The sequence below is a fragment of the Capronia epimyces genome (genome assembly GCF_000585565.1).
Source record: "Capronia epimyces CBS 606.96 chromosome Unknown aczIQ-supercont1.8, whole genome shotgun sequence".
In the NCBI taxonomy this organism is placed as follows: Eukaryota; Fungi; Ascomycota; class Eurotiomycetes; order Chaetothyriales; family Herpotrichiellaceae; genus Capronia; species Capronia epimyces.
This window is the reverse complement of record NW_006912911.1, coordinates 2687-28019: the sequence shown is the minus strand read 5'-3', so window position 1 is coordinate 28019 and position 25333 is coordinate 2687. Positions and strand designations below refer to the sequence as shown.

The window sequence follows — 25333 nt, the reverse complement described above, 5'->3', positions numbered from 1 at the left end:
CTCATTTCAACCAATTCTTACCCCCTAACCCTCTCGACCTGAACGGCGGGTCTGTTCGATACCTAGTCACGTCTTCTTGATGGTAAGTATTAAGTATACCTAGTCGGTGAAGCATGTACTCTCGTGAAAAGTCTACTCGAACCATCGCAACTACAGCAACCCACAGCCCGCTGCTCGTGATCTCTCTTTGTCCAACCTGCGCCAATCGCCCACTATGCATGCCCTTGATCCTCTCCTCGAAGAATACCGCATTACCAGCAATGGTTTTCTCCCAGCGGAAGCACCGCTCACCAGACTACCAGACCCGTACTATCAACCGTGGGAGCTGATCATAGAAAAGCTCCCGGCTCTTCTGCTGTCCCAGCGATTCAGAGGCGCGGTGGATAGTATGCCGGTGCTCAACACGTCGATGCTAAGCTTGGAGACGGAGTGGAGGCGAGCATACTTGATTCTGGCATTCTTCACCCATGCCTACATTTGGGGAGGGGAGAAGCCATCACAGGTTGGCGCGCTTCGAACATTCTTCTGCTGTGGCTAACAGGGGTCAACCAGCGATTACCACCGTCCATAACAGTCCCATTCTTGAAGGTGGCCGGTCACCTGGGACTTCCTCCGACTGCCACATACGCGGCATTGAACTTGTGGAATTTTGGCTGTCTGTCATCGGATGGGAATTTTCGTATTCCAGAAAATCTGCTGGTGTTGCATACATTTACCGGATCAATGGACGAGGCCTGGTTCTACCTCATCTCCGTTGCTATTGAGGCTGAAGGAGCAAGCAGCATTCCCCTGATGCTGAATGCCATCGATGCCGCCAAGGTCGGCGACGCCAGCACCGTTATCCGCAGTCTCAAAGCACTTAGCCGCGTCTTCGAGAAACTCGGAGATCTCTTGGACAGGATGTATGAACATTGTGATCCGCACGTGTTCTATCATCACATCCGGCCGTACCTCGCCGGAAGCAAACATATGGCCAAAGCCGGGCTTCCACAGGGAGTCTTCTATGATGAAGGAGATGGAAAGGGATCTTGGAGGGAATACAGTGGAGGCAGCAACGCGCAGAGCTCCCTGATACAATTTTTCGATATCGTGCTGGGCCTGCAGCATCACCCCACTGGATCTCAATCATCGAGTGCGCCCAAGAACAACGAGCACGGCTTCATCAATGTCAGTTGTTATCGCCGTGTTGTGTCTTTCCATTCTTGATTCGCTAATACATTCCCAGGAAATGAGAAACTATATGCCTGGCCCTCACCGGCGGTTTCTGAAGTACCTTGTTTCTACCAGCAATATCCTGAGCTTCGTAGAAAGCCAACCGGCCAACACAGCCTTGAGTCAGGCATATGCTGAGTGCGTGGCCGAGTTGCGCAGATTTCGAGACAGACACATTCAGATTGTGAGCCGGTATATCATCCTCCAGGCCAGCAAGCCCCAACCCTTCTCACACCACAGCCGCCAGAACCTGGCCACGGCAACCTCCGAAGAGACCCAAGGCAAGGTGGCATCCGAAATGTACGGAACAGGCGGAACGACATTGATTTCATTCTTGAAACAGTCCCGAGATGAGACAAGAGTCTACACTGCATCTAGCAACAACAATTGACTTTCTGGGTAGCTTGAGAGTGGTTAGCGGGCTTCGTAAATTATTGGTTATAAAAGCACCGCGCAAGGCAGAAATAAATCTTAGACTTCATTGTAATCTTATCTTATAATCTAGTTGTACAATAGCAAGTCTAGACAGATAGGTTATCTACCTTCAACCTAGTAAGTGCTGAAATACATGTAACTAAAGATATAATTTGCAGGTCCCTCCACTTTCTGATCTCTCCACTCCCGTTGATTGTCCACCTTTGCCTTTCTTATCTTTTAGCCACCCCCGACAATCATAGATCTAACTAACATACCATGAGTCTGGACTGCTGTCCGTACCCTTAGTAATGTATCAAATATATGTAGCCCAATGTAAGGCGCTCTGAAACAACTTCAGCATGTACCTTAATCAGTTAACAGATTTCTACGAGGAGAGAAAGTTCGATCGTGAACCCTACCACCAATCCACCAAAGTCCAATGGACCCTAGAGTCGAGCACCGGGCATCGCCAGGTACGGTGACCTTGGTCGACATCACTGGGTCGATAGAGGCCAAACACAGCTCCAACCGCAAAGACATTGTTCTCAACCCAACCCCCAGCGCGGACCCCAATGATCCTTTGAACTGGAGTTTACATCGGAAGTGGAGAGCTACCTTGTGCGCCCTTCTCTACACCTGGTGTGTGTGCGTTTCTTCTTCGGCCTGCTACTCTGTCTTCGGGCCGATATACGAGCAGAGCGGTATTAGTTTCACCAAGCTGAATGAAGGAACTGGGTATATGTACCTGCTGTTCGGCTGGGCGTTACTGCTATGGATTCCGCTGGCTTTGAGTTATGGGAGGAGGGGGGTATACTTGACCTCCTTGCTGGGAACTTCAATGATGAATATTTGGGCGGGCTATGCCGCAGACAATCCCAAATGGATTGCGACGAGAATCCTCATCGGCTTCTTCGGCGCTCCTTCCGAGGCTTTGGCAGAGGTTACTATGACTGATTTGGTGAGTTTTGGACAGCCAGAGCGGACGCTTTCAAAGGTATCTTCCATCACTAACACTGTTACAGTGGTTCACACACGAACGTGGCACGTATATGGGTTTATACGTGATCGCCCTCTATGGAGGTCAACTGGGAGCTGTTCCTGCCGGTTTCATCAACGATTCCTGGGGTTGGCCGTGGGTTTTGTTTTGGTGCGCCATTCTCAATGCCATCGGATTTCTTGTGTGTTTCTTCTTCATGGAAGAAACCATGTACCATCGCCCAGCCCCTGTCACCACCACCAGTGAATATCCGACGACAACACAGGAGACGCTCACAGACAAGAAGAATCCCGACACAGAGACTGGCGCTGCCACTGACTTCTCGAGCGAGACAGCCTATCCTGTCAAGTCATATTGGCAAAAGTTGGCACCATTCGTTGGACGAAATGGTCGCCCGACCAATTTCTTGCAACTGGTCTATCGCCCGTTTCTCATGATGAGGTTTCCAGTTGTTATTTTTGCTGGATTCATCTATGGCTGCTATCTTTGCTGGTTTGCATTGGTTAATGCGGTAGTAAGCATATTCTTCGCTGGGGCGCCTTACAACTTCGCGGCTAGCGTGAGCTACATATCTCTACATCTGGCTGTTCTTGGCGCTAACTATGGCTAGATTGTTGGATTGACTTATATTGCTGAGCTTCTGGGGACCTACACCGCTGGATTCTGTGCGGGCAAGCTTGCAGACATGTTGAGTATTCATCTCGCCAGGAGAAACGGCGGTATCATGGAGCCAGAATTCCGCTTATGGCTGTATGGAGTTGGCTGTATCCTAACCCCATTAGGACTCTTGTTGTTCGGTGTCGGCGACGCTCATGGCTTAAGCTGGGTGGCTCTGGCCTTTGGAATGGCCATGATCGGGTTTGTGGGGCCTGCCTGCGGTGCTCTCGCAGTGAGTTACGTCTTTGACTGCTACCGTGAACTTGGAGGCGAGGTGATCATCGCCGTCATTCTCATACGCAACACAGTGAGTGTTCTTGTGCCTTATGAAGGATGTTGCTAATATTGATCTTAGATGAACTTTGGTTTCAATTATGGTGTGACTCCATGGCTCGACCACAATGGGCCTCAGAACATGTTCATCATAGCAGCAGTCCTTGCTTTGGTTACCACAGCTTCGTTTTTGATTATGACCACATGGGGGAAACGGATGAGAATGAACAGTGCTGATTTATATTGGAAATATGTCGAGCAACGCGGTACTCACTGAAGAGGCAGCCTTGGACTAAGCTATGTCGGAGACCTACGTTATGAGACACTTGATACAATGAGCCACTCTCCATCGTACCCACCATCCAATACCCCATTATTTTGATCGTTCCGTAATTCCTTTCAAAACCTTCATTCCTTCATGGACCACAGCCCAGCGAATATTGCCCAGGTGTCGGGCCATGACGGCGGTGAGGCCAGAAGTAGAGTATTTGCCGGCCACACGCCACAGATCCTCTGAGCTGATGTTGGTCATTCCACTGACCATAGCTGTCATGTCGGCTTTTTCATCACAGAAAATGTCTGGCCCATGTCCATGCATGTGTATGGCGCCAGCGTCCAGTGGGCCGGTCGAATGCTGGGCAACGCGGTTGGAGCCTGGGGTCAGCAGCTGGGGAGGCTCTGGCTGTTCGTCGGTGCCTGCGAAATGGAATGCCCAGCACGTCAGTGTGGCTAGGTACAGGCACCATGGGTAGTGGAAAGCATTGTCGACGTCCCAGTTGTCGAGATTCATGATGCCAGCGCGAAGGAGTTGGGCCGCGTGCCAGGCTGCCTTGGTGGCTGGCATGGCGATGCCGGGTTTGGCCCACTGCTTCACGACACGGCGCGAGCGGGCGTAGTCAGCGGGCGTAACGGGACGGCCGATGATATGTTGGGCTCCGGCGTAGATCTGGAGATCGAGAATCTCGACGTGCAGGATGATATGCGCGGCGTGGTAGATGGCGTTGGTTGCGGTGCTGAAACGAATGAATTCGTTTTTGAGCTGCGCCTGGTCCATCAGAGACAAGGTCATGTTCATGCAGTAGGTGTCAAAGTCGGCCTTCCATGAATCGTACGCCTGTGCGAGCAGCATTTGCCAAGATTGACTTTCATTTACCATGGGAATTGCGATGCCTAGAAACCCTTAGTTAACAAGGCCCAAGGATGGAACTATTTCGGACTAGAAAAGGGGGCAGGCGGAACGAACCCAGCGAAGTCTGGTCTCTTCTCTTCAAATCCCATTGAATGGACATCAAGCCGTGGAGCACCAGGAGTCGAGACAATGCGTTAAGCTGTGGAGGAGCGGGATTGGCGTTGGGGTTCATGTAGGTCTTGAGAACTGATAGGAAAGGGATGCGAGTTTCCTTGACTGCATGACCAAACCAATTCTCAGCAGTATCAGCTTCCCATGACTGAGGACTGCATGGAAGAAACGTGCGCAGTTCGAAAGCTGATATGCATAGCGACTGAGAGAAGAGTACGGCGTGCTGAGTATCCCACAAAAAGCAAAGAAATGCAAGTCTAATCGGAAGCTTAGCAAAGAAATCTTCTTGAAGCTTCAGCAATCACGATTGGTGCTTTCTTGCTTACCTTTTCCGTTGCTCAATGTCCATGGCTTTCCGCCATCGGCACTGCAGATCGTCTGCGTCATCTCCAATATCCGGTTCACGAACAGTTTGACAGCCGCTTCTTCTTATCAGGCTACATTTTCGGTCAGCCAGTTCATTCACTTGATCAGCACCCGCCCTCGAGAGGGAAAGGGGCCGTCTCGGGCTCGCTCTGAGCTAATGAAAGCCACGTACTTGACAAGTAAGCCATGGAACAAGTGAGCCATATTATGCTGTCTCTGCCCCGCTCTTGATTTTCCAAAGCACTCCACAAGAAGTATTGTTTGAAGAATCCATAACTCTGGCTGTGGTGTGAAATCCGGATGTTGGAAAATCTGCGGTCTCATAGCTTCATGAATGCAGACGGCGAGTCCATGAGCGTCTTTCTCGGCATAAGTAGCCCCAAGAAGTAAGACGGACAGGAGAAACAGTGGATCGACTCCGTTAGGATCAAAAGTAGCTTGATGAATGAGAGGGTAGCATGTGTTGAATCGGGTAAAGAATAGATCACTGTAACGTTGCATTGCTTGAAGCGAGAGTAAAGGGCTTTCGGAAGGGGACAAGGAAGCCAGAGGAGTCCCAGGCCCGAATCGAGCCAGCTGTTGCAGGATCCTATTGCGAGAATACTCATCCAGAACTGGCAATTTTCGAGCACTCGAGGTTGGTCGAAAGTTTTGAGGATGCAAAGTCAAGACGGGAGTTTTCGACCTACGTGGTCGACCTTCCCCTTGATAGGTGGATGAGTGGTCAGATAGTGATGTCTGCGAGATCGCTGTAGAGGGCAATCCCGTAATGCTTGGGAGAGACGGGCTCTCATCATCCGGTGGAACAGACGAAGCGGATGCTGTGGACCTCCCCCCCGCCGGCCTATGATAGCCCTGTATCGGTTGTGAGTCTGAAGGTTGCTTAGGGCCCGATTGATATGGTTCTTGGAAGGCTGCATGTGAAACCGAGGCGGAGAAGCCGTTTACTGGCCACATCTCTGAAGCCATCGACTGTCTAAATTGACTGTTGTCTAGACTGGTACTCCCACTAGCTGCATAAAATTTTGGAGTTGAGATTCGATTGTGGCTGTGAGGCAGTTCGGAAGGATTGTGACCATAATGCTGTTGTCCAGCCTCGGCTGGTATTATGAAAGGCTGATCTCTATCAAACAGCCAGTTGTAGTTGTTCATTGTCGTGAACGGCATGTTGAAGGAACTTGCTAAAAACCGAATCAGTTTATCCTTGTTTATTAGGATTCAAACCATACCAGTATCCGGATTGAACATATCGTCATCCGGAGCATCGATCTGCGGTGCCATGGAATAATCAAAAGGTTGCGAGTACCATGTTGAATTTGCCAAAAAATCGAGCGTATCATGGTTGGACATTGAGCTGGCGATGCCATTACCTGCTTCTTCTCCATTTGGCATATGATTCTGCTGGTGAGATAGTTCACCCGGTTCCGAACTTGTCAATGACCTAGGTGGTGATAATTGCTGCTGGGGCTGAAACCCCCCAGTGTTTGTGTTTGATAGGACCTGGTTCGACAAATCTGGCCCCGAGCGAATGTCATCCTCCTTACTTGATAGGACATTCTGGTGAGTGAGAGAAGTCGGCCTTTTCGACACGATATTGCCCTCAGAATCCCGCCACAACCTCTTTCTGGAGTCCATGACTCCCAAACCCTCTCCCCCAGCTTCTTCGTCCTTTTGTTTGTGTCGCAATAAGTGTCTCGCTGATAGGACGTTCAGATTGACTATCTACGAGGACGCAAACGCCTGGAATTAGTACTCACTGAGAAGATCAGGTCTTTTGAAGTGCAGACTGCAGCGAGGGCAGGTGCTCTGGCCTGAACTATGGTTCCATGTGTGCCTTTGGAGGTGGTCGGGCCTTGTGAAAGATTTCCCACAGCCGTCCCAAGAGCAGATGTAGCTCTTCTGCTTGTCTGTTTGGTTTGGCGGCATTGAGGTTGTTGGACTTCGAACAGCAAACAGTGGGGAGAAGGCAACGTTGGTAAAATGCGTGAGGAGAGCGTCTGGCACTTTGGGGGTCCCAACTAAAGACCGTGAGGATCCAGGCACCACCCCTCGCTGGTTATCATCAGCTGCTACAAGGGCCCAATGAAAAATGGTTGAGGGGCTTTTTATGCATGTAAACCCCCGTTAGCCTCGTCAGCGGGTTTTGTAGGCGGCAGGGATGGTGGAGCACCCAGTGATAAGAGCAGGGAAATCTCCGTTACACTTTTACATACTCGTGCATCCCGCTGAGTGTTGACTGACAGTAAACTTTCTAGCGAGTAGTTCGTTTTACCGATGATAAATACCAGGACCCCAGAATGCATGTATAGCCGGGTGCACTCCCACGGCGATTACGTCTGCTAGCCTCTCTAGATTTTGCCGTGTCAACTACCAACATCATGCCACCACTTGCCCCGACGGTGGCTCATGCTTATAGACCGGATAGTCGACATATCCTTTGCTTGGCGGATCGGCACCGTAGAAGGTATTACGATCGTATGGGTTCAGCGGAAGGCCCTCGGCGAGTCTGGCTGGGAGATCAGGATTGGAGATGAACCAGCGACCGAAGATGATTAGGTCGGCGCCGCCAGACTCCAGCTTTGATACTGCGTTGTCGCGGTTGAAGTTGCCCGCCGCAAGAAATCGAATATCCCCTGTCTTGAGGATATCTCGGAACGGTGTCAGAGAAAACTTGGCTGATTTACTCTCCGCGAGGGCAGCAATCTTAGCCTGCTCGTCTAGAACCTCATCGAATCGAGGCTCAACCATGTGCACGTATGACAGCCGGATCTCCTTGGGGAGCTGAACCAACTGGTCACAGAGATACTCCCAGTGTGCATTAGGGTCAGAGTCTCGGGTGTCTTGGAAGTAATTGTAAGGAGACAGTCGAATTCCCACTTTATCTGCACCGATCGCAGCAACGACAGCCTTGATGACCTCGAGCGGGAATCTGCATCTGTTTTCGATGTTGCCTCCGTAAGCATCCGTTCTGACATTCACGTTGTCATGTAGAAATTGGTCGAGGAGGTAACCATTGGCACTTGAAAGGGTTAGCCCGTTTGGTATAGCGATTTCGGATACCCTCTATCTCTTACCCATGGATTTCGACTCCGTCAAAGCCTGCTTCCATCGCTCTCTTAGCAGCGGCCGCAAATTCGCCAACTACTTCCTCGATCTCGGCGGTCGTCATTGCCCTGGGTGGAGTACTCGCGTATTCCGATCCATCCAAAGCCTTTCCCTCGAGCGGGATGTTGCTTGAAGAGAGAGCATCGTGGCCATCGAGCAGTGATGGAACCGTCGCGCGTCCAACATGCCAGAGTTGGCAGTAGATGAATCCTCCTCTGACGTGAACAGCATCTGTCACTCGTTTCCATCCAGCGATCTGGCCGGAAGTGAAAATGCCTGGAACCCCTGGATAACCGCACGCCTGTAGACAATGTAGTCAGCAGGCATTGATCTTCATTGTACTGGCGGGTGGGATCGCATAGCAGTACCAGACGGCTGATTGGGCAGGCTTCAGTCAGGAGTAAGCCTCCCTTACTGGCCCTTTGTGAATAGTACTCCTCGTGTAGATCACCTGGGACATAGACACCGTTCGACTCTTGAAGGGTTGCGCGCATACGAGTTAACGGTGCTAGGGCGACTCGATGTTCAAGTTGCAATCCTCCGAGTTTGACGCTTTTGAACAGTAAAGTGTCTTCCAATGGCCTGAAGCCGGCAGGAGAAGTTCTTGAAGGCATGGCTGCGATGGTGTGAGAGGATCAAGGTTTCGATCTGGGAAAAATAAGCTGTCTGAGGTGATATGGAGGTTGAATCTGCGACCTCGCATCAAGGGAAGCCCGACAGTGGGCGAATGGGCTAGCCCAACTCTGGCATGAGTGGTCGTGAGCTTTTCTGGATGGCATTGTTACGTATTGGTGTAGTTTGACACGCAGAAGCAGAAACATGGGGGAAAGTGAACATAGGGAGTGAGGGAGGTGGGCCTCTGCGCACATCGCCGTCTGTTACAAAGAAGGATTGAAGCACATCTCCCCCACTCTTGTGCCCTGCGGAGCAAGGTTCACCTCGACTGCATAACCTCAGGTCGTGGGATTGCCACCCTATCCACCCTTGATACAGGGGCGATACCGGGGTGCGCGATAACAGCACATCAACATCGATCACACACCTGCCTCATCAAGTGCCTGGCAAGACTGAGGCCATTTCAATATTTTTGGGATAACATACATCTGAAGTGAAGTGTCCATCTTGCTCAAAGTGCGTGCAACAGGTTAATCTGCGCAACACACAATAATACACATGGCTGGCGCTGCTCCCCCAGTTCTAGATTTCTCGCGTTAGTCTGACCTGGATTCCCGTGAACAAGACGTATGGCTGACTGATACAACAGCATTTTATGGTAATGACAAACAAGCGCTTGCGAAACTAGTTGAGGAGGTGCGCCAGTGTTGCCTACACAATGGCTTCTTCCAGATCGTTGGCCATCGGGTCCCGGCCGAGCTACAACAAGCCGTTTTCACCCAGGTGAAGAAATTCTTTGATCTTCCTCTAGAGTCAAAAGAAAAGATCTCCAGGGGTAAGTGTACTGTAATGGTATATCATTGCTCACAGATCAACCTAATCTTTTGCTTCAGAAACAAATTCCTGGTACCGCGGGTATGAGAGAGTAGGGTCCCAAATTTTCGAAGATGGGACAGCCCCAGATCTTAAAGAAGGACTATATCTTGGGGAGGACATTCCCAAAGACCATCCCTATTTCATTCACAAGAAGCTCAACAGCGGTCCCAACCTCTGGCCTGAGGATTTGGATGACGTGGAAGCGTTCAAGTCAATTTCAATGCAATACTACTGGACAGTGCTAGAATTGGCTAGAGACGTTTTGTCAGTTATCGCTCAAACCTTGGGGCTTGATGCCTCTTTCTTCAACGAGTTTACAAAGGATGCAGTCGCCACAGTCAGATGCCTACATTATCCTCCTCAGCCCAAGGACTCAGACGAGACAATCTCGCGGGGAATTGGAGCTCATACCGATTTTGGCGCCATCACCTTGCTCATGCAAGGTGATGTGGACGGCCTTCAGGTCTACGACAAGACCACGAACGAGTGGTTTGACGTATGTTTTCAACTCAGTAACAGATCCAACCCTACGGCGGCTCTAACATGTGTCCAGGTTGAACCTGTGAAAGGCGCCTATGTTGTGAATCTCGGCAACATGTTCATGCGATGGTAAAGTCAAAGATGTTCACGAGATATCGTTCATAGTGCTGACCACAAAATTTTTGATGTCTAGGTCAAATGACACGTATGTCTCTAATCTCCACCGAGTCATCAACAAGTCGGGAAAAGAGCGCTACTCGGTCCCCTTCTTCCTCAGTGGCAACCCGGACTACGTGATCGAATGCCTTCCGAATTGTCGCAAGGAAAGTGAGGATCCCAAATACCCTCCCATAACAGTTCAGGAGGCAGTGGGAGGCAACTACAACAAGACCTACGGCGCGGCAGACGAATTTTACCGAAAGAATGGTATGATAAAGCAAGCTCCAGTTAGCACTGCACAGGAAATCACAGTCGAGTAAATAACTCAACTTTGTGTTTCCGACGGCTTCAGCTTTCTAGAAGATTACGTAGTTGGGAGTCGTGGTAACACATAGCTAGTGACAAGGTCATCATAAATTTTTCTTCTTCTAAAGTTCTCGTACTTGGTGTTCAAAGGTCCATCGAAAGGAAGCCAAGGTTGTTACCACTGGGGTTTCTGGCACCCAGTTCGAGTTGAGATTGCCATGTCAAAATCAAGCCGATTCCCCCAAAAGACGCAAGCTGCTATATAAATGGCTCCGATAGATCTTCAACCTTGAAGAAATCCTCCATAGTATGAATCAAGCCAAGTGGAAGCCGCCGTGCTAGCATCGTCGTCATTGAAATTCCATCTGCTCACGTTTCCCACGTAACCGTCTGGTCTCACATTGACAATTGCAACTTGCTGATCGTGAAGTTCTCCCAGCCATTTTTGTGTACAAGTTTGACCCTGCTCAACCACATCATCCATATAAAATGTCCATCTGCTGTCTTGGAGTAATGGAGGAAGGTGACCAATCTCCACCTCATCCTTCGGCATGGTCGTGACGAGCGCGAATGTAAATAGGCTCGAGAATGGAGTGTATCGTTGTGGCTGGACAAACAAGTCAGATTCGGTTGGGGATATCTTCATTTTGGCATATGAGATGGCCGCAGCAGCAGAGGCCCGGCCGAGGACCGAATTGGCTGAGACGACGTGAGTGCACAGATCATTCAGGAAACGGGATGCTGTATGGACGTCCGGGACAAAGAGATAGATTCGGAATTGTCCAAGCATGGGAATATCAAGCTCAACGTCCACCGGGTTTGCATCAATATATCGTGACACCTTTGATGGAGGCAGAAGCTCGCCTGCTCGAAGTCTTCCCTGAGGGAGCTTCTCCGGGACGTTGAGGACATTCGGGTGATACTTCACTCCCACACCGGAAATGAAAGCCATATTTTTGGAGAAGTTCTCGGCCAGAGCTTCTGGGTCTCCAGCAGCAAATGCGTTGGCATGTTCAAAATCAAAATTGATGAGATCCTGGGCAATCTTTCCGCGCTCTTGTTGATACGTGGAGAGTAAGGAAGGCGCTGCGAGATTTCGAACCGCCAGATTAAGTTTCCAGGCAAGATTGAAGGCATCATGCATGCTAGTATTCATGCCCTGGGCGGCTTTTGGGGAGTGTGTATGAGCAGCCTTGACAGGTAAGCATCATCCACAATCACAGGATATTGAAACCATACGTCTCCCGCGATGAAAACTCGTTCACTCTCATCGGAAAAGTGGTTGGCGACACGCTGGCCAACTTTGTATACGCTGAACCATTCTAATGCCAAATTAGCATACCAGTAGAAGCTCGCTGGGATGGTTAACTCACCAATCCGCTTCCAGGTCAAAGTGTACGGGGCCAGGATCTCCTGTGCCTTTTTCATCACGAACTCCTGAGTGGCTGCATCGGAGGGCATTGCAGCTTGGATTCCGTGATCAAGTTCGATGTACAATCTCGTCATGTTGCGTTCTCGTGGGATGCAGAGGACAGTGCCAGCCGCCTCAGAGTGAATTACCACCTTGCTCCATAGGTCGGGAAAGTCAGTGTCAATGACACCTAAATCGTATTCAGCGCCGTTTTAGACTTGTCGCCAAGGTCAAAGGCATCGTGCAGGATTAATAACTGACCATCAAGGACGCCCCAAGGGGCTCTACTAGCCTCGCCCTGCATCTCTGCACCGGGAATGGCTTTTCTCACTTTGGAATGAGCTCCATCACATCCGACAAGATACCTGGTCTTGATTGATTTTGTTGTACCGCACCCGTCGCCACAGACAACCTCAATGGGTCCATCTGCTTCAGGTTTGGTCCCATATGTGATAAAAGGACTGCTCCTGGAAACTTCGACCCCTCTTTCCTTCATTTCATTGATGAAAATCTCTTCCACCATGCCTTGGTGGACTAGCAAGATGAATGGATCCCTGGAGTCAAGCTGAGGGTAGTGTGTCTCCCTTCCTGTTCTGTGCAGCTTCTCTGTGGCGGTAGAGCTCTGTAGTTTGAGCCGTCAGCAGGACACTCGACACGTCTTTTCGTACTCTCCTAAGCACAGAAGCCACGCTCTAAACAATGGAGAGAAAGAATATGAAGAGGACTATACCCAGAAACATATGTCGTAAATCTTCACCCCCTTCTGCAGCAAAGAGTCGGCGATCCGCAGCTGTCGAAAAGTCTCGATGGTTTTTGGTTGTAAGCCATCTGCTCGCCCTGTACTTGTCATATCCTTCCTGTCATCCACTATGGTCGCTTTTATTCCAAACCGAGCCAGGTTCGATCTGGTAGCCAATTTATGTTAGTCTTGTTTCTATCTGCCACCCAAGCCTTCGACAACAACTTTAGAAAAGCACTGATTTCCATTGAAATCAGGGCAAAGTAGTTCACTTACGCCAGCATTAACCCTGCGGGACCTGCACCAGCAATCACCACGTTTTCAACTCCATCGCCTCTTCCTCCATTCGTCATGGGAGTGTTTTCAAACCCTTCGTCATCTGCACCCGGAGACATTTTTGGAGTTGACGAGGAACGCAAACGCTTCATCGTAATATTGTCTGACTTCTGGGCTCAATTGAGGCTGACTTAAGGTTGCCTAGTCCAAAGTGGGCAGTGCTGCTGTGATAGCCATGAACCCCCTTTAGGGGCTGGGGGTGACTCCTCTAGCCAAGATCCTTCTGCACCCAACCATCAGTTAGCACAAGTTGTGTTTGTTGAAGTGTCATGGCACCAAGGGAAGCCTCCCGCGCACTTCCTTCGGCTTCCGGAAAGGTGCACTGATGATGGCAGACAGATTGTGGGAACCCTGACCAAGGTTGCTGTCCGTCGACGGAGAATAGTAATAAGAGTGGAGTGAGCGATAATAATGGAGTAAGAACGATTAGAGTGGAGGGGAAGCGATAAGAGGAGAGGGGAACGACAAGAGTGGAGGGGAAGCCGTAAGAGTGGGGAGGAAGCGTGACAGGCAGATTATGCGTCCGGGCATGTTGCGATACCGAGAAACCTGCCGAAACATCATCACGGAACAGCCTTGGAGCAATAATGGGGAGATGTTGGTTGCACCACAGTCATAACGGGCGACAATTTCAAGGCTGATTGTGATTTGTGAAGGGCAAGCTTTGACAGGCGGCTGAAATCCCAAGATGCCGCAAGAGGAGTGGAAGGAGATCGTGGCGCGGAAACGTACAGAACAGGCCGCGGCTATTGCACAATTCCTAGAGTCAGATCCAACCAGTCATGACGCACAAGCCGGATCAGAACTGACGGCAGCCTCAATCATTGAGATCAGCGACGTAGAGACGCTGGTCAGCAAGCTCCAGGAAGGCACCATTTCTGCCGAAGATGTCATCAGGGCATACATCAACCGGTATGCTCTACGAGGGATCTATATCTAGCTTCGATTGCTGAGGTGATTAATCAGTGCTATTGTCGTCCACAAAGCAGTAGGTCGTTGAGGATCGCCCTGAATGTGATGGCCACGAGCTGATTTTCCAAGACAAACTGCTTGACTGAGGTCTTCTTGGAAGATGCAATCGCGAGATCTCGAAGTCTGGATAAGTACTATAAAACTCACGGCACGGTAATAGGACCGCTTCACGGTGTTCCAGTTACCCTCAAAGACCAGTTCAACGTCAAAGGTTTCGACACCACTCTCGGTTATGTTGCGCGATCGTTCCATCCGGCTGGGGAGGACGCAGCTATCGTACAAATCTTGCTCAAGCTGGGTGCTGTAATCTTTGCAAAGACCAATCTTCCCCAAAGTATAATGGTAAATGCTGGCACCACTTCAAGTTCTACCAAATTCTGTGGCTGATCCTTTTTCCCTCAAGTGGTGTGAGACCGAAAATCCCTTGTGGGGACTCACTACATTCCCAGACAATCCAAATTTCACTCCTGGAGGATCTACCGGCGGTGAAGGAGCATTGATATCAATGCATGGGTCATTAATTGGTTGGGGAACAGACATTGGTGGCTCAATAAGAATACCAAGCCATATGAACGGCCTGTATGGTCTGAAGCCGACGGTGAAAGCATACCCTCAACCTTTGTGATCCTTTCTGATTTCCACAGAGTTCTAGACTGCCCTACATGGGAGTCCCAGTCTCTACGGAAGGCCAAGCACACGTACCCTCTGCAATTGGGCCCATGGCAAGAAGTTTGGATTCTCTCATAATAACAATGAAGTCAGTCATTGAAGCACAGCCATGGCTTCTCGATCCTGGATGCATTCCCATCCCATGGCAGAATGATATGTTTGAGGAGATTCAGTCCAGACCGTTGACGATAGGCATTATGGTTGACGACGGAATGGTCAAAGTCCATCCACCTATAGAGCGAGCATTGAGAGAAGCGGCGGCAATCTTCGAGAAGGCTGGACACGAAATCATCCAATGGGAGCCGAGTCTTCACAAAGACTGTATAGCGATTATGGTCAGGATAGACCTCTTCATCCCAACAGGCAATTCTAACCTTGAAATAGGACCAATTCTATACTGCCGATGGAGGGGAAGATATTCGTCGGGAAGTACAAGCTGGTGGAGAACCCTTCGTACCACACGTCGAAGCCTTGATCAATCGTGGCAAACCTATCTCCGTTTACGAGTACTGGCAGATCAATAAACAAAAGATCGCCGCCCAGCAGGCTTACCACCGCAAGTGGAGTGCAATTAAAGGCCCGTCAGGCCGCACAGTCGACATCCTCTTGACCGCTACAATGCCTCACCCTGCAGTCCCGCACAGAACATGCCGGTGAGACCCCTACAGCCCCTGGCAACCGCATCGAGTTTCTTCTTCAATCTGACCAAATAGATGGGTTGGGTATACTAAAATCTGGAATGTGCTGGACTACCCAGCGATTTCCATCCCATTAACCACGGTATCTGCATCCCGAGATCGACTTCCTGCAGATCCATACGAGCCCCTAAACGAAGCAGATGCATGGAATTGGAAGCTTTACGACCCGGAACGCATGGATGGATTTCCTGTCAGTGTGCAGATTGTTGGTAGAAGGTTTCAAGAAGAAAAAGTGCTGGGTGCGGCGAAAGTACTGGAAACGTTGAGGAGCAGATGAGACAGGATCATAGGTTTACTTTGTCAAAGCGAACTTAGAATGGGACAGATTATCCTATATAGCTGGATGCTCACCATTTTGTGACACCTCCATCGATACATAGGTCTTGTCCAGTCATGTATGAGCTGGCGTCACTGGCCAAGAAGACACAGCCACCTCTGATATCTTCCGGTTCGGCGACTTTACCGTTCATTATCTCGTCTTTCCAACTTTCGAGGAGATGCGGAAACTGTACAGGAATGAGGATTTCGCTTGTTATGCAATTTAGTATGGTCGAAGCTTACTGGAGCTGTCATCTCTGTCCTTACATAGCCAGGAGATATGCTATTGACACGAATACCCTTTTGATTTTGGATTAGCTTGTGATGAATTACGGACGCCAGGAGCTTCTTCGCCTTGACTCACATATTTAATCAATTCCGCAGCAATTGCTGGGCACATGGCTCGTACGGCGCCCTTTGTGCCACAGTAGGCACTGCTCATCTGGCTTCGAATGGCCATATAGCTTGCAATACTAGCCACCAGAATAATGCTGCCGCATCTGGTCCCGTTGGCGATCATCTGTTTGGCAGCAAGTTGGGCCGTATGATAGACCCCCATGACATTGACACTCAAGAGCGTTTGATGTTCTTCAAACGTTGTGTCGAGAAAACCAATATTTCGATTGATTCCAGCACAAGGAACACAGATGTCAAGTTTTCCCTCGAAGTCAGCTCTGAAGGAATCAAATGCTTGCTGAAGGCTCTCCTTGCTGCTCACATCCACGCTTTAGGCAGGAAGATGATATTAGAATCTCTATTCAAGGGTTCTCTTTGGCCATGGGATACAGTAAGCTCACATGTAGTGCTTTGTTTTCACTCCATACGCCTTTTCGATATCGTAGAACGCCTTGACTGGAGGAATGACATCAAATACAGCAACATCCGCTCCTGCTTCTGCGAGCCCCTCCGCAAAGGTCAGACCGCAGCCTCGAGCACCCCCAGTAACAAGAGCAGTCCGCCCTTTCAAGGAGAACTAGAATGAAGTTCAGTTTTCGGACGATTCGTATAAACAACGACCATGTTAGAGAAAAAAACTCACTCGACTCATGCTATTCACGAATCCAATATTTCAGTCCGGTGGTAAAGAGTTGGAAGCAACGGTTTGGTTGCGAAGGCGACTGGACCACGAGCGAGAGGTTTGACTTGATAAAACTAGATTGTCGTGCAATGTCAATAACATTGAACAAGCTTCCGATGGCACTGATACAGTGACCCTCAAACGGTGGCCACTTACGCCGCGACGACTACCGGCTTAGGCCCAAATGGCATGGGGGAAGAGTGGGTAGGTTCGTTATCGCCAAAATCCGCAAAGCTCAACATTCTTACCAATCACGGTCAGTGTATCACCGATAGATTGGGATCCTGTCACCTGTTTTGCTTTCTGAATGTCGGAAAACGAGGCGATCGTCTTCGATCAAATACCAAGCTAAACATACATTAACATACATTGGTCTCCACAGGCCGCATCCTTCCCTTCTATATCATTACGTGTTGATATAAGCCTATATTGTACTTGCAGCACCCCTATTCCAGTCTTGCCTCCACAGCATTGAACATGGGCAAGAAGCGTGTCCTTTGTACTTATGGTGTCGACATCGATGCTGTCGCTGGGTGGCTGGGCTCCTATGGAGGCGAAGACTCGACGAGTGATATCAGTAGAGGTATCTGAGCCCCTTGAATGGTCTCTATCGCCGAGATATCTAATCGATGTAGGTCTCTTTGCGGGAAGCATTGGTACGACGCGTCTTTTGAAGCTGTTTGAGAAATACAACATCAAAGCCACCTGGTTCATTCCAGGACACTCGCTGGAAACGTTTCCCGAAGAATGTGCCGCTGTTCGCGACGCTGGCCACGAAATCGGTCTACACGGGTATTCTCACGAAAACCCGGCTGACATGACTTTCGAACAACAAAAGGACGTCCTATCCAAAACGTTCAAGATGATCACTGACTTTTGTGGTAAACCTCCCCGGGGGAGTGTTGCGCCTTGGTGGGAAGTCAGTCGAGAAGGCACTGAACTACTTCTAAGCTATGGAATTGAGTACGATCACTCGATGAGCCACGAAGACTGTCAGATGTACTGGCTTCGGACGGGTGATACCTGGACGAAAATCGACTATAAGAAGGAAGCCAAAGATTGGATGAAGCCTTTGATCAAAGGCAAAGTGACTGGGTTGGTCGAGATTCCTGGTAGTTGGTATATTGATGACTTGCCACCAATGATGTTCATCAAGAATTCTCCCAACAGCCACGGCTGGGTAAACCCTCGCGACATTGAAGACATCTGGAAGGTAAAGTCGCACGACTTGTGTATTGAGCATGAGGCGTGCTGCTAGCTAATGTAATCAGGATCACTTCGATTACTTTTACCGCGAATATGACGAGTTCATCTTCCCAATGACCATTCACCCTGATGTGTCTGGACGGCCACATGTCATTTTGATGCATGAAAGGCAAGACTCCTCACACCTAGATACGATCCATCACGTCTCAAATCTAACTCCTAGGTCTACAGGATTATCGAATACATCAATAAACATGACGGTGTCGAATGGGTGACGATGGAACAGATGTGTGATGACTTCAAAAGCAAGAATGCTCCTCCCGAAGGTGCCTTGATGCCTGCTCCTGCAGGCGAAATCTTGAAAACCCTATAAACAAGACAGAGCGGTCAGAAGCAAAAATCATTGCTATTCCCAGCAGTGAGCTGCCGGCCATGCGAAAGCTTACACAATTCAAACAATCTACCAGCTTCGTGGTGTGATCCCACCAGATCCTACTCCCCATTCTTTGTCCTCGTCGCCCCCCCACTATCCGGATTGGCGGACCACAAACAAGTGGAGGACACGGCACAATAATCTTTCGTAGGTGGGGGTTCCATGATCATACATCGGTTCGCAAGGGTTGCGATAAGCCCATCCTGTCATGTAAGCACGGTACAGTCACTAACAAGTATTTCTCCCCGAACCGTCTGCCGGCATCCCGAGAGTCATTCTCCGTTGATTGCCATAGACACAGATGCTGTTTGAGTTTGGGGGTCGAACTCATACGGAGACTTTCAAAGGTGCAGGTCTTTTGCTGACGCAGTTCTCCGTCCAATGTGCCTAACGTAGTTGGACGATTCGAACGTTACCGTGGTTATTCCAGTTGATCATTTTGTTCGAGAAATAGAAACAGGTCGTTCTGAAGAAGAAGAAAGTGAAGTTGAGGACTTGATATGTCAAATGCGAGACGAGCAACGAATTCTTGCAGCAACTAGAAGTGACTCCCTGAAAACAAGCAGTTTCGGCAATCGTATGTTGCTGTGTTCAAGACAACTATAGCTCGACAGGGGTTTAGAGAACTGGATTTGCGCTTGCCTTCCAGCATGGACTCTATTCCAGTGAAGCAGAAGATCCACAGAGATGCTTCGACGAGATTGAATGTATGTGGTGTTCTGTTCTCATTCATTCAATCATATGCTCGAAGACGATTGTCGCAACAAATACAAGGATCAACCCTCTGACACTGTTTATGAACAGATTATAGTTGTTGGAGCTGGGCTGGGAGGACTGGGAGCTGCTGTTTCACTCCTTCTTGCCGGTCATGATGTCCAGGTGTTTGAAGCAGCATCCGCAATTGCTGAGGTATGTCCGGTCTTTTGTTCAGCTCATACGACACCTTTTGTCTGAAGACTACTTAAGAATGTCCAAGTCTTGAGCATGAGTGAGAGCCTAACTGATTCATAATCACAAGGTTGGTGCTGGAATTCAAGTCCTCCCTAACAGCAGTCGAATACTGCAATCATGGGGAATGCGAGAGATGCTGTTGCAGTACGCAACAGCTCCATCGCACGTGAATATGCTGGGCTGGAAAGGAAATTTGATCTCTTCGATGAATACGACAGAATCAGCCTCCAAGTATCCAGGGACATTTTACTGGGATTTCCACCGAGCAAATTTACACAAGGCCTTGCTTGAGCGTGCCGTCGAGCTGGGTGCGGTGGTTAAAGTCAATGCCAGAGTCATCGATGTGAAAGTGAACCAACATGGTGAAACTGCCACAGTATCGTTGGATACCGGCGAGGAATTTGTGACGGATCTGGTGGTGGGCGCCGATGGCATCAACACCCAACTGAGGGAGATGCTGCTGGGCAAGGCCGACCCACCGGCATTGACAGGTGATCTGGCATACAGGTTACTGCTGTCGACAAAGGAAATGCTCAAGGATCCCGAGCTGGCTGAGTTTGTGCAGAAGCCACAAGTCAATTACTGGCTAGGACCTGACGCCCATGCTGGTAAGTGTCTAGATTTTTTGCGCCAATTTTCAATACTGACGATGTCTGGTTTCTAGTCAACTATGTTCTCAGAGGTGGCGAGCTGTTCAACATGGTCCTTCTTGTGCCCGACGACATGCCAGCTGGTGCCAAAACACTGGAAGGCAATGTCGAAGAGATGCGGGCGCTATATAAAGATTGGGATCCGAGGTTAAACCACCTATGTCTCCTCCTTGACCTGGGCGTTGCCTGACTAATTTGATGTTCCCTCAGAATACCCAAGCTTCTCAACCTCTGCGAATCAGTTTATAAATGGCGTCTCTGCATTCGACTAGGCATGGACTGCTGGAGTCATCCATCAGGGGCCTGGACCATGATGGGAGACGCTGTCCACGCGACCCTCCCATACCTTGCGTCAGGGTACGTATCTATATTCTCGTCCTATCCATCCTCCTCAGAACATTGAGTATCTAGCTTTGAGAGTACAATTGTTCGCTAATATTCTCTTGTACAGCGCCGGAATGTGTTTCGAAGACGCCGCTGTTCTCGGCGAACTCTTCTCTCGCGCGGCTAACCCCCGAAACCCCAAAGTCAAACGTCAACTTCTCGCCATCTACGAACAGTGTCGAAAACCGCGCACAGAAATGATCGTCAAACGGGGAAACAAGCAGCAGTACCTCTACCACCTTCACGACGGGGAGGAACAGGTGGAGCGAGATCGCAAAATGCGTGAGAAGGAGGAAGGTGAGGCATTGGCATGGAGAGATATCGGATTGGCCGACAAGCTGCTGGGCTATAAGGTGGAGAGGGATGTGAGTACCTCGATTTGTCGAGAAGTGATATAATACATGATGAGCTGGCTAACGTGTCATCCTTTGTAGGTTGACCGATATTGGGTGTCAGAACTAAGCCTAGCAAGAGAAAACGATGGTTCCGATCGCAAAGGAGTTCGAGCGCATATATAAGACCAAAGGAGACTTAGACTCTGAAAATGTATAGCAGAGCACAATTCGTCACTCAGGACGGATAATAGTGTGTGTGTTACTATAACGTTGAAATTTCCTATGTAATCATAACCACGAGCTCTTCAGGGATTCCCTGGCTTTTTTGTTTTCGAGCAGGATCCTCTTTGTCAGCCGACCGAGAGCCACACTGAAGTGATACCTCCATCAAAGATAGAAGATGGTGTTGCGAACAATAGCAGGTCCTCTCACCAAACTTGAATCTGGTCCATAGGAGGCAAACCCATTGCCACCACCGTTCTCTTCTTCACCTCCCGTCATAGTACCAATTGAACTGGCGCCAGATGGGTTGAACAGCCTATTCAAATAGCATCTAGCCCGTTCACCCACGAGATCCGCAGAGTGCGCTTAGGGGCGGATGCTGACAGCTTTAGTTGCCCTTCCGAATATCGTACATGGAATCCGGCATGGTTGAAGAAGATATGATATTTTTCGTGGTTCTCCTGTTGTAGCTCGCTCGTGAAGTCGGCAGTCTCGGTTGCTGTGTTGGCGCAGGATCTGACCATCGTGATTGACGCGTTCTAAGATTGACTACGGAGTATGCGGACAAGGGGTATGATACGAGTGGGGATGATCATGACGTGGGCTTACAGTATGTACGGTGCGCTCCGTACATACTGTAGGAGCTCCCCTTATACATACTTGTTTCAGGATAATTAATAGCATGAATTCCGCTCCTACGCGTTGAGCTTGAAGTGGCATTGCTGGCGCTTCTGTCAGCTATCGTACGGGCAGTTTGAGGCCCGAGCATCTGAATGAGTGAGTGACTGAGTAAGTGAGTAGGAAGAAAAAGCGACTCGGGTGCAATGTAACTTTACCCCAGCCACCGACTGCTACGCGCCGGCCTACTTCCCCTAGAGCCCCGAAGCCCTGCCTGACTAGCTGGACCGGCTTGATAGTGCCATGGCATCTGTGGCCCTAACGATCGTTAGTATCACCTAAGCCTACAGCCATCTCTTTGCCTGTAAGCGCCCCCCGAGCTGTTAGGCTGTCGTGTAACCGAACTGAACGCTAAAACACCATCTTCAATCCGTACAGGAAGCTCTAGTATCTACGTGTACCCCACCTCTCGGTGGACTTCGTCCTTTCTGCCCAAGTCCATACACTCACGGCTATGCTGCCCATACACACTAGGGCCAGGCAATGACATTGAGTCAACCTTGAAGTTTCTACTATTCAAGACATTTGGCCAAGTTCCCCCGGCATTCTATCAATCCTGCCAACGCGCGAACTTATCGTGGCGGATATGGAGTTATGGCTATTGCCCTCTGAGTGGTAGGTGGCTGAAGATAGTGCCAAACAGTCAAAGACCCCCCTGTCTCTTTCTACAGCTGGCGTCGTGACCAGCCTCCCCTGCCTGACTCGCAGACAAGAGCATGAAAAAGAAAAGAGACCCATCCTGACACGATAATGGCCACCCCTCTCTCTCTCTCATGTCTGGCCATGGCTTCCCCTCGACATAGTCGTACTGGGACACCTAAAGGTTGGCTCGTTGCGCTCCAAGCTGCTCAAACGTTCGAGACTCCACGAGCATCCCATCTAAGTGTACGACATGACGATCACACTAGTCTCTCACCTCCTACGACTCCCGGACTAGGCTGGGACAAGACACCGCCGGCTATAGAGGACGCGCCGACACCAGAATATGAGCTGGGGAAAGATGACGGCGCCCTGCCTCTGCCTGTCTCACCCCTAGATGTTCGCAAAACGGGTGGCAGTACCAGTACCAGTATCAGCGTCGGGCAGCTTGCCATACACGACAATGATCCGCTAGAGTTGAACGACTCTCATCGCGGAGACCAGACGTACCGCACCGCAGGAGGCGGTGGGTTGTTTTGGGCACTGAGCAACCGAGAAGAGCGGAGAGGGAAATTTTCGGACACACAACATGGGATAAACCAGGGCGGATATCAGTTCCCCACGGCAAACTTTGGCTTCAACTCGACCGCCACGTCTGCGAGAGAAGCGCTTCCTTCGCAGGACCGGGCGCGTGAATGTTTGGCTTCCGAAGTCAAGGTCGAGACTGATGAACATTCGGCAACGACCACCTCAACCGGAGCAAGTGACCCGGAAGTCGCAGGTAGTAACGAAGCTTCAATTAGCAAGCGAGTACGGATATTCACTGCCCCGTACGGTGCAGCCGGCGTCAAGACAGAAAACACCATCTTTCGGCACCAGGCGACGTCTGCCACGGGAGACAGGACGACGGCCAATACGGAAACACCCACCTCTACAGCTGTGCCTGCTCCGAGCTCCGTCAAGCGGACAGTGCCAGTCGCCCTGGTATGGAGTTTGAACACAACGCTCTCCAGTATTCTGCCCTTAGAAACTGTTGAAAGACTGCAGAGCGACCCTCTTCGTTGTATTGCTACCAGTGCGGATCAAAGTTCGAGGTGCAAGAATCAGAATGCCGGAAAGCTGACACAAGAAAAGGCCTTTGGTCTGCTCAAGGGGCATAGGCCACTCAACCGTCCATTTGATCCTTCTGACGTGGCAAACCGCCTTCTCGCTCTGATGGACCAAGCGACGTGCAAACACCAACATAGGAAGCCTAGCCAGAGTCGTTGGGATGAGCTATGCTCGTACTCGTGGCGGGTCGATGAAACGGAGGATGCAGATAGGCATACAGTTCAGGCCGCGGCAACTATGGCTGCCGGCGTGGTGCAAGTCTGGCTCGAAGCACTGATGAAACTCGCGACCAGGAATCCGAATGGAAAAGCCAGACTGAGAGAGGAAGACGGTCCTTCGGTGCAGCAGACTCTTGCTTCTTCGGTTGCCATTTTTACGGCTCTGGATAGAGAGAGAACTACGTTATCTGGGCATGTCGACCGAGGTGCCACTGCTACATCAGTTGCTAAACGCCCTGGTCCCGATCGTGAGGATGCCACCACCAACAACCACAACACCGGCTCAGATTCGGTGGCGGTGGTGGTGAAACAAGACCTCGGAGCTCCCAAATTATCATATCACCTGAACTACCACTTTGAGCGGTACACCTGGGCCGGCAAGAAGAATACGCTCTCTGCGTCGGAGCTGATTCGCCAGACGCTCATGAAGCCGTTGACCGAGAAGGACTTGACCAGGACAGGGTCCATCTACGTGTTCTGGCATCCCGGAAACTTTGGATACGTCAAGATCGGCCGATCCGCAGACATTAAGGAGCGACTGAACCAGTGGCGCAGGCAGTGCAAATATGTTCTTGAACCACACACTCCCACTCCAGACGATCCGACCGAGGACGAGCTACAGGCGCACCACCCCCATCGCATCGAAACCCTCATCCAGGCAGAGCTTAAAGAACATCGGCTGTTGGGACCTCCATGTAAGGGCTGTAAGCACCAGCACTCCGAGTGGTTCGAAGTCTCCAGCAGCTATGCCCTCCAGGTGGCCAAGAAGTGGACCTCGCGCTCAACCTCCTTGTACAAGGGCCGGTATTTATACATTGAACCGGCCGAGATCGATCGGTTGTGCCAGGTAACGGCCAAGGATAGTCTACAACCAGCGGCACCTCCACGGTTAGCGACAAAGGGAGCCAAGTTATCTGGCACCAAAAAACGCCAGAACAAACATGGTGGCCGAAAGAGCAGTCCTTTATAAAGGTAAGTTTATATTACCTACTAATAAGGGTTATAGTTTAATAGATAGAGGTAGGCGCGTGGGTCAGTAATTCTAGTACCTGAAACCACCTTAGGGTTAGAACAATATTATTAGAATAATATTATAAAATTAGTACCATTCGAATCGTCTTCTCTCGACGATTCGAAATATACTAAGTTTATAACTATAGGACGCTAGTATAGAAAGTTAGAGGTCTCTAAAGTTTACGGATTTCAAAGACTTTGCCAAGACTTTCCTCTTTTTATCACGTGCTGTTACAATCTAGGGATATAATCACGTGCTGTTACAATACTTATCGTTCGCAGTTTAAAATTTATATACAATAGCTCTATCGCAGCTATTCGATATTAAACTATGGTAGATTCAGGTGTAAGGACGGTACCTAAACGCGGTCGACCGGTATCAGGCTCTTCTGGTAACCTCGAACTCGATCGAATTCGGGCAGACACCGCTGCTCGTGTCCGCCGACACCGACAACGCCAACGAGAACTCGAACGTATACAAGCAGACATTGAAGCTTCTAATACCCTAC

At 49.9% G+C, this 25333-nt stretch overlaps 11 protein-coding genes across 11 annotated transcripts; 7 read left to right on the top strand and 4 right to left on the bottom strand.

Annotated features, from left to right (window-relative positions):
• Positions 1-214: 214 nt before the first annotated feature.
• Positions 215-1603, top strand: A1O3_08405 (indoleamine 2,3-dioxygenase; the record flags this gene model as incomplete). Its single annotated transcript, XM_007738503.1, has 3 exons — positions 215-502; positions 553-1167; positions 1226-1603. The coding sequence occupies 3 exons, from the start codon at positions 215-217 to the stop codon at positions 1601-1603; spliced, it is 1281 nt and encodes a 426-aa protein (XP_007736693.1).
• Positions 1604-2068: 465 nt separating this feature from the next.
• Positions 2069-3833, top strand: A1O3_08404 (uncharacterized protein; the record flags this gene model as incomplete). Its single annotated transcript, XM_007738502.1, has 4 exons — positions 2069-2587; positions 2652-3185; positions 3237-3590; positions 3639-3833. 4 exons carry the CDS (start codon positions 2069-2071, stop codon positions 3831-3833), a joined length of 1602 nt encoding a protein of 533 aa, XP_007736692.1.
• A 96-nt stretch (positions 3834-3929) lies between these two features.
• Positions 3930-6857, bottom strand: A1O3_08403 (uncharacterized protein; the record flags this gene model as incomplete). The annotated part of the gene is made up of 6 exons (XM_007738501.1): positions 3930-4726; positions 4800-5113; positions 5183-5293; positions 5395-6104; positions 6171-6403; positions 6452-6857. 6 exons carry the CDS (start codon positions 6855-6857, stop codon positions 3930-3932), a joined length of 2571 nt encoding a protein of 856 aa, XP_007736691.1.
• A 741-nt stretch (positions 6858-7598) lies between these two features.
• Positions 7599-8941, bottom strand: A1O3_08402 (uncharacterized protein; the record flags this gene model as incomplete). Its single annotated transcript, XM_007738500.1, has 3 exons — positions 7599-8241; positions 8297-8628; positions 8696-8941. The coding sequence occupies 3 exons, from the start codon at positions 8939-8941 to the stop codon at positions 7599-7601; spliced, it is 1221 nt and encodes a 406-aa protein (XP_007736690.1).
• A 559-nt stretch (positions 8942-9500) lies between these two features.
• A1O3_08401 (uncharacterized protein) lies at positions 9501-10777 on the top strand (the record flags this gene model as incomplete). Its single annotated transcript, XM_007738499.1, has 5 exons — positions 9501-9537; positions 9592-9777; positions 9836-10314; positions 10372-10427; positions 10492-10777. The coding sequence occupies 5 exons, from the start codon at positions 9501-9503 to the stop codon at positions 10775-10777; spliced, it is 1044 nt and encodes a 347-aa protein (XP_007736689.1).
• Positions 10778-11046: 269 nt separating this feature from the next.
• A1O3_08400 (uncharacterized protein) lies at positions 11047-13308 on the bottom strand (the record flags this gene model as incomplete). The annotated part of the gene is made up of 6 exons (XM_007738498.1): positions 11047-11955; positions 12003-12085; positions 12137-12364; positions 12436-12796; positions 12905-13079; positions 13190-13308. The coding sequence occupies 6 exons, from the start codon at positions 13306-13308 to the stop codon at positions 11047-11049; spliced, it is 1875 nt and encodes a 624-aa protein (XP_007736688.1).
• Positions 13309-13937: 629 nt separating this feature from the next.
• On the top strand, positions 13938-15865 carry A1O3_08399 (uncharacterized protein; the record flags this gene model as incomplete). Its single annotated transcript, XM_007738497.1, has 7 exons — positions 13938-14161; positions 14216-14237; positions 14291-14563; positions 14625-14819; positions 14866-15225; positions 15275-15543; positions 15604-15865. The coding sequence occupies 7 exons, from the start codon at positions 13938-13940 to the stop codon at positions 15863-15865; spliced, it is 1605 nt and encodes a 534-aa protein (XP_007736687.1).
• Positions 15866-15935: 70 nt separating this feature from the next.
• On the bottom strand, positions 15936-16954 carry A1O3_08398 (uncharacterized protein; the record flags this gene model as incomplete). The annotated part of the gene is made up of 5 exons (XM_007738496.1): positions 15936-16094; positions 16150-16206; positions 16271-16631; positions 16704-16879; positions 16946-16954. The coding sequence occupies 5 exons, from the start codon at positions 16952-16954 to the stop codon at positions 15936-15938; spliced, it is 762 nt and encodes a 253-aa protein (XP_007736686.1).
• A 507-nt stretch (positions 16955-17461) lies between these two features.
• On the top strand, positions 17462-18563 carry A1O3_08397 (uncharacterized protein; the record flags this gene model as incomplete). The annotated part of the gene is made up of 4 exons (XM_007738495.1): positions 17462-17567; positions 17620-18197; positions 18256-18339; positions 18414-18563. The coding sequence occupies 4 exons, from the start codon at positions 17462-17464 to the stop codon at positions 18561-18563; spliced, it is 918 nt and encodes a 305-aa protein (XP_007736685.1).
• Positions 18564-19364: 801 nt separating this feature from the next.
• Positions 19365-21006, top strand: A1O3_08396 (uncharacterized protein; the record flags this gene model as incomplete). Its single annotated transcript, XM_007738494.1, has 5 exons — positions 19365-19532; positions 19642-20182; positions 20239-20371; positions 20435-20581; positions 20676-21006. The coding sequence occupies 5 exons, from the start codon at positions 19365-19367 to the stop codon at positions 21004-21006; spliced, it is 1320 nt and encodes a 439-aa protein (XP_007736684.1).
• Positions 21007-22626: 1620 nt separating this feature from the next.
• A1O3_08395 (uncharacterized protein) lies at positions 22627-24780 on the top strand (the record flags this gene model as incomplete). Its single annotated transcript, XM_007738493.1, has 1 exon — positions 22627-24780. The coding sequence occupies one exon, from the start codon at positions 22627-22629 to the stop codon at positions 24778-24780; it is 2154 nt and encodes a 717-aa protein (XP_007736683.1).
• Positions 24781-25333: the final 553 nt, after the last annotated feature.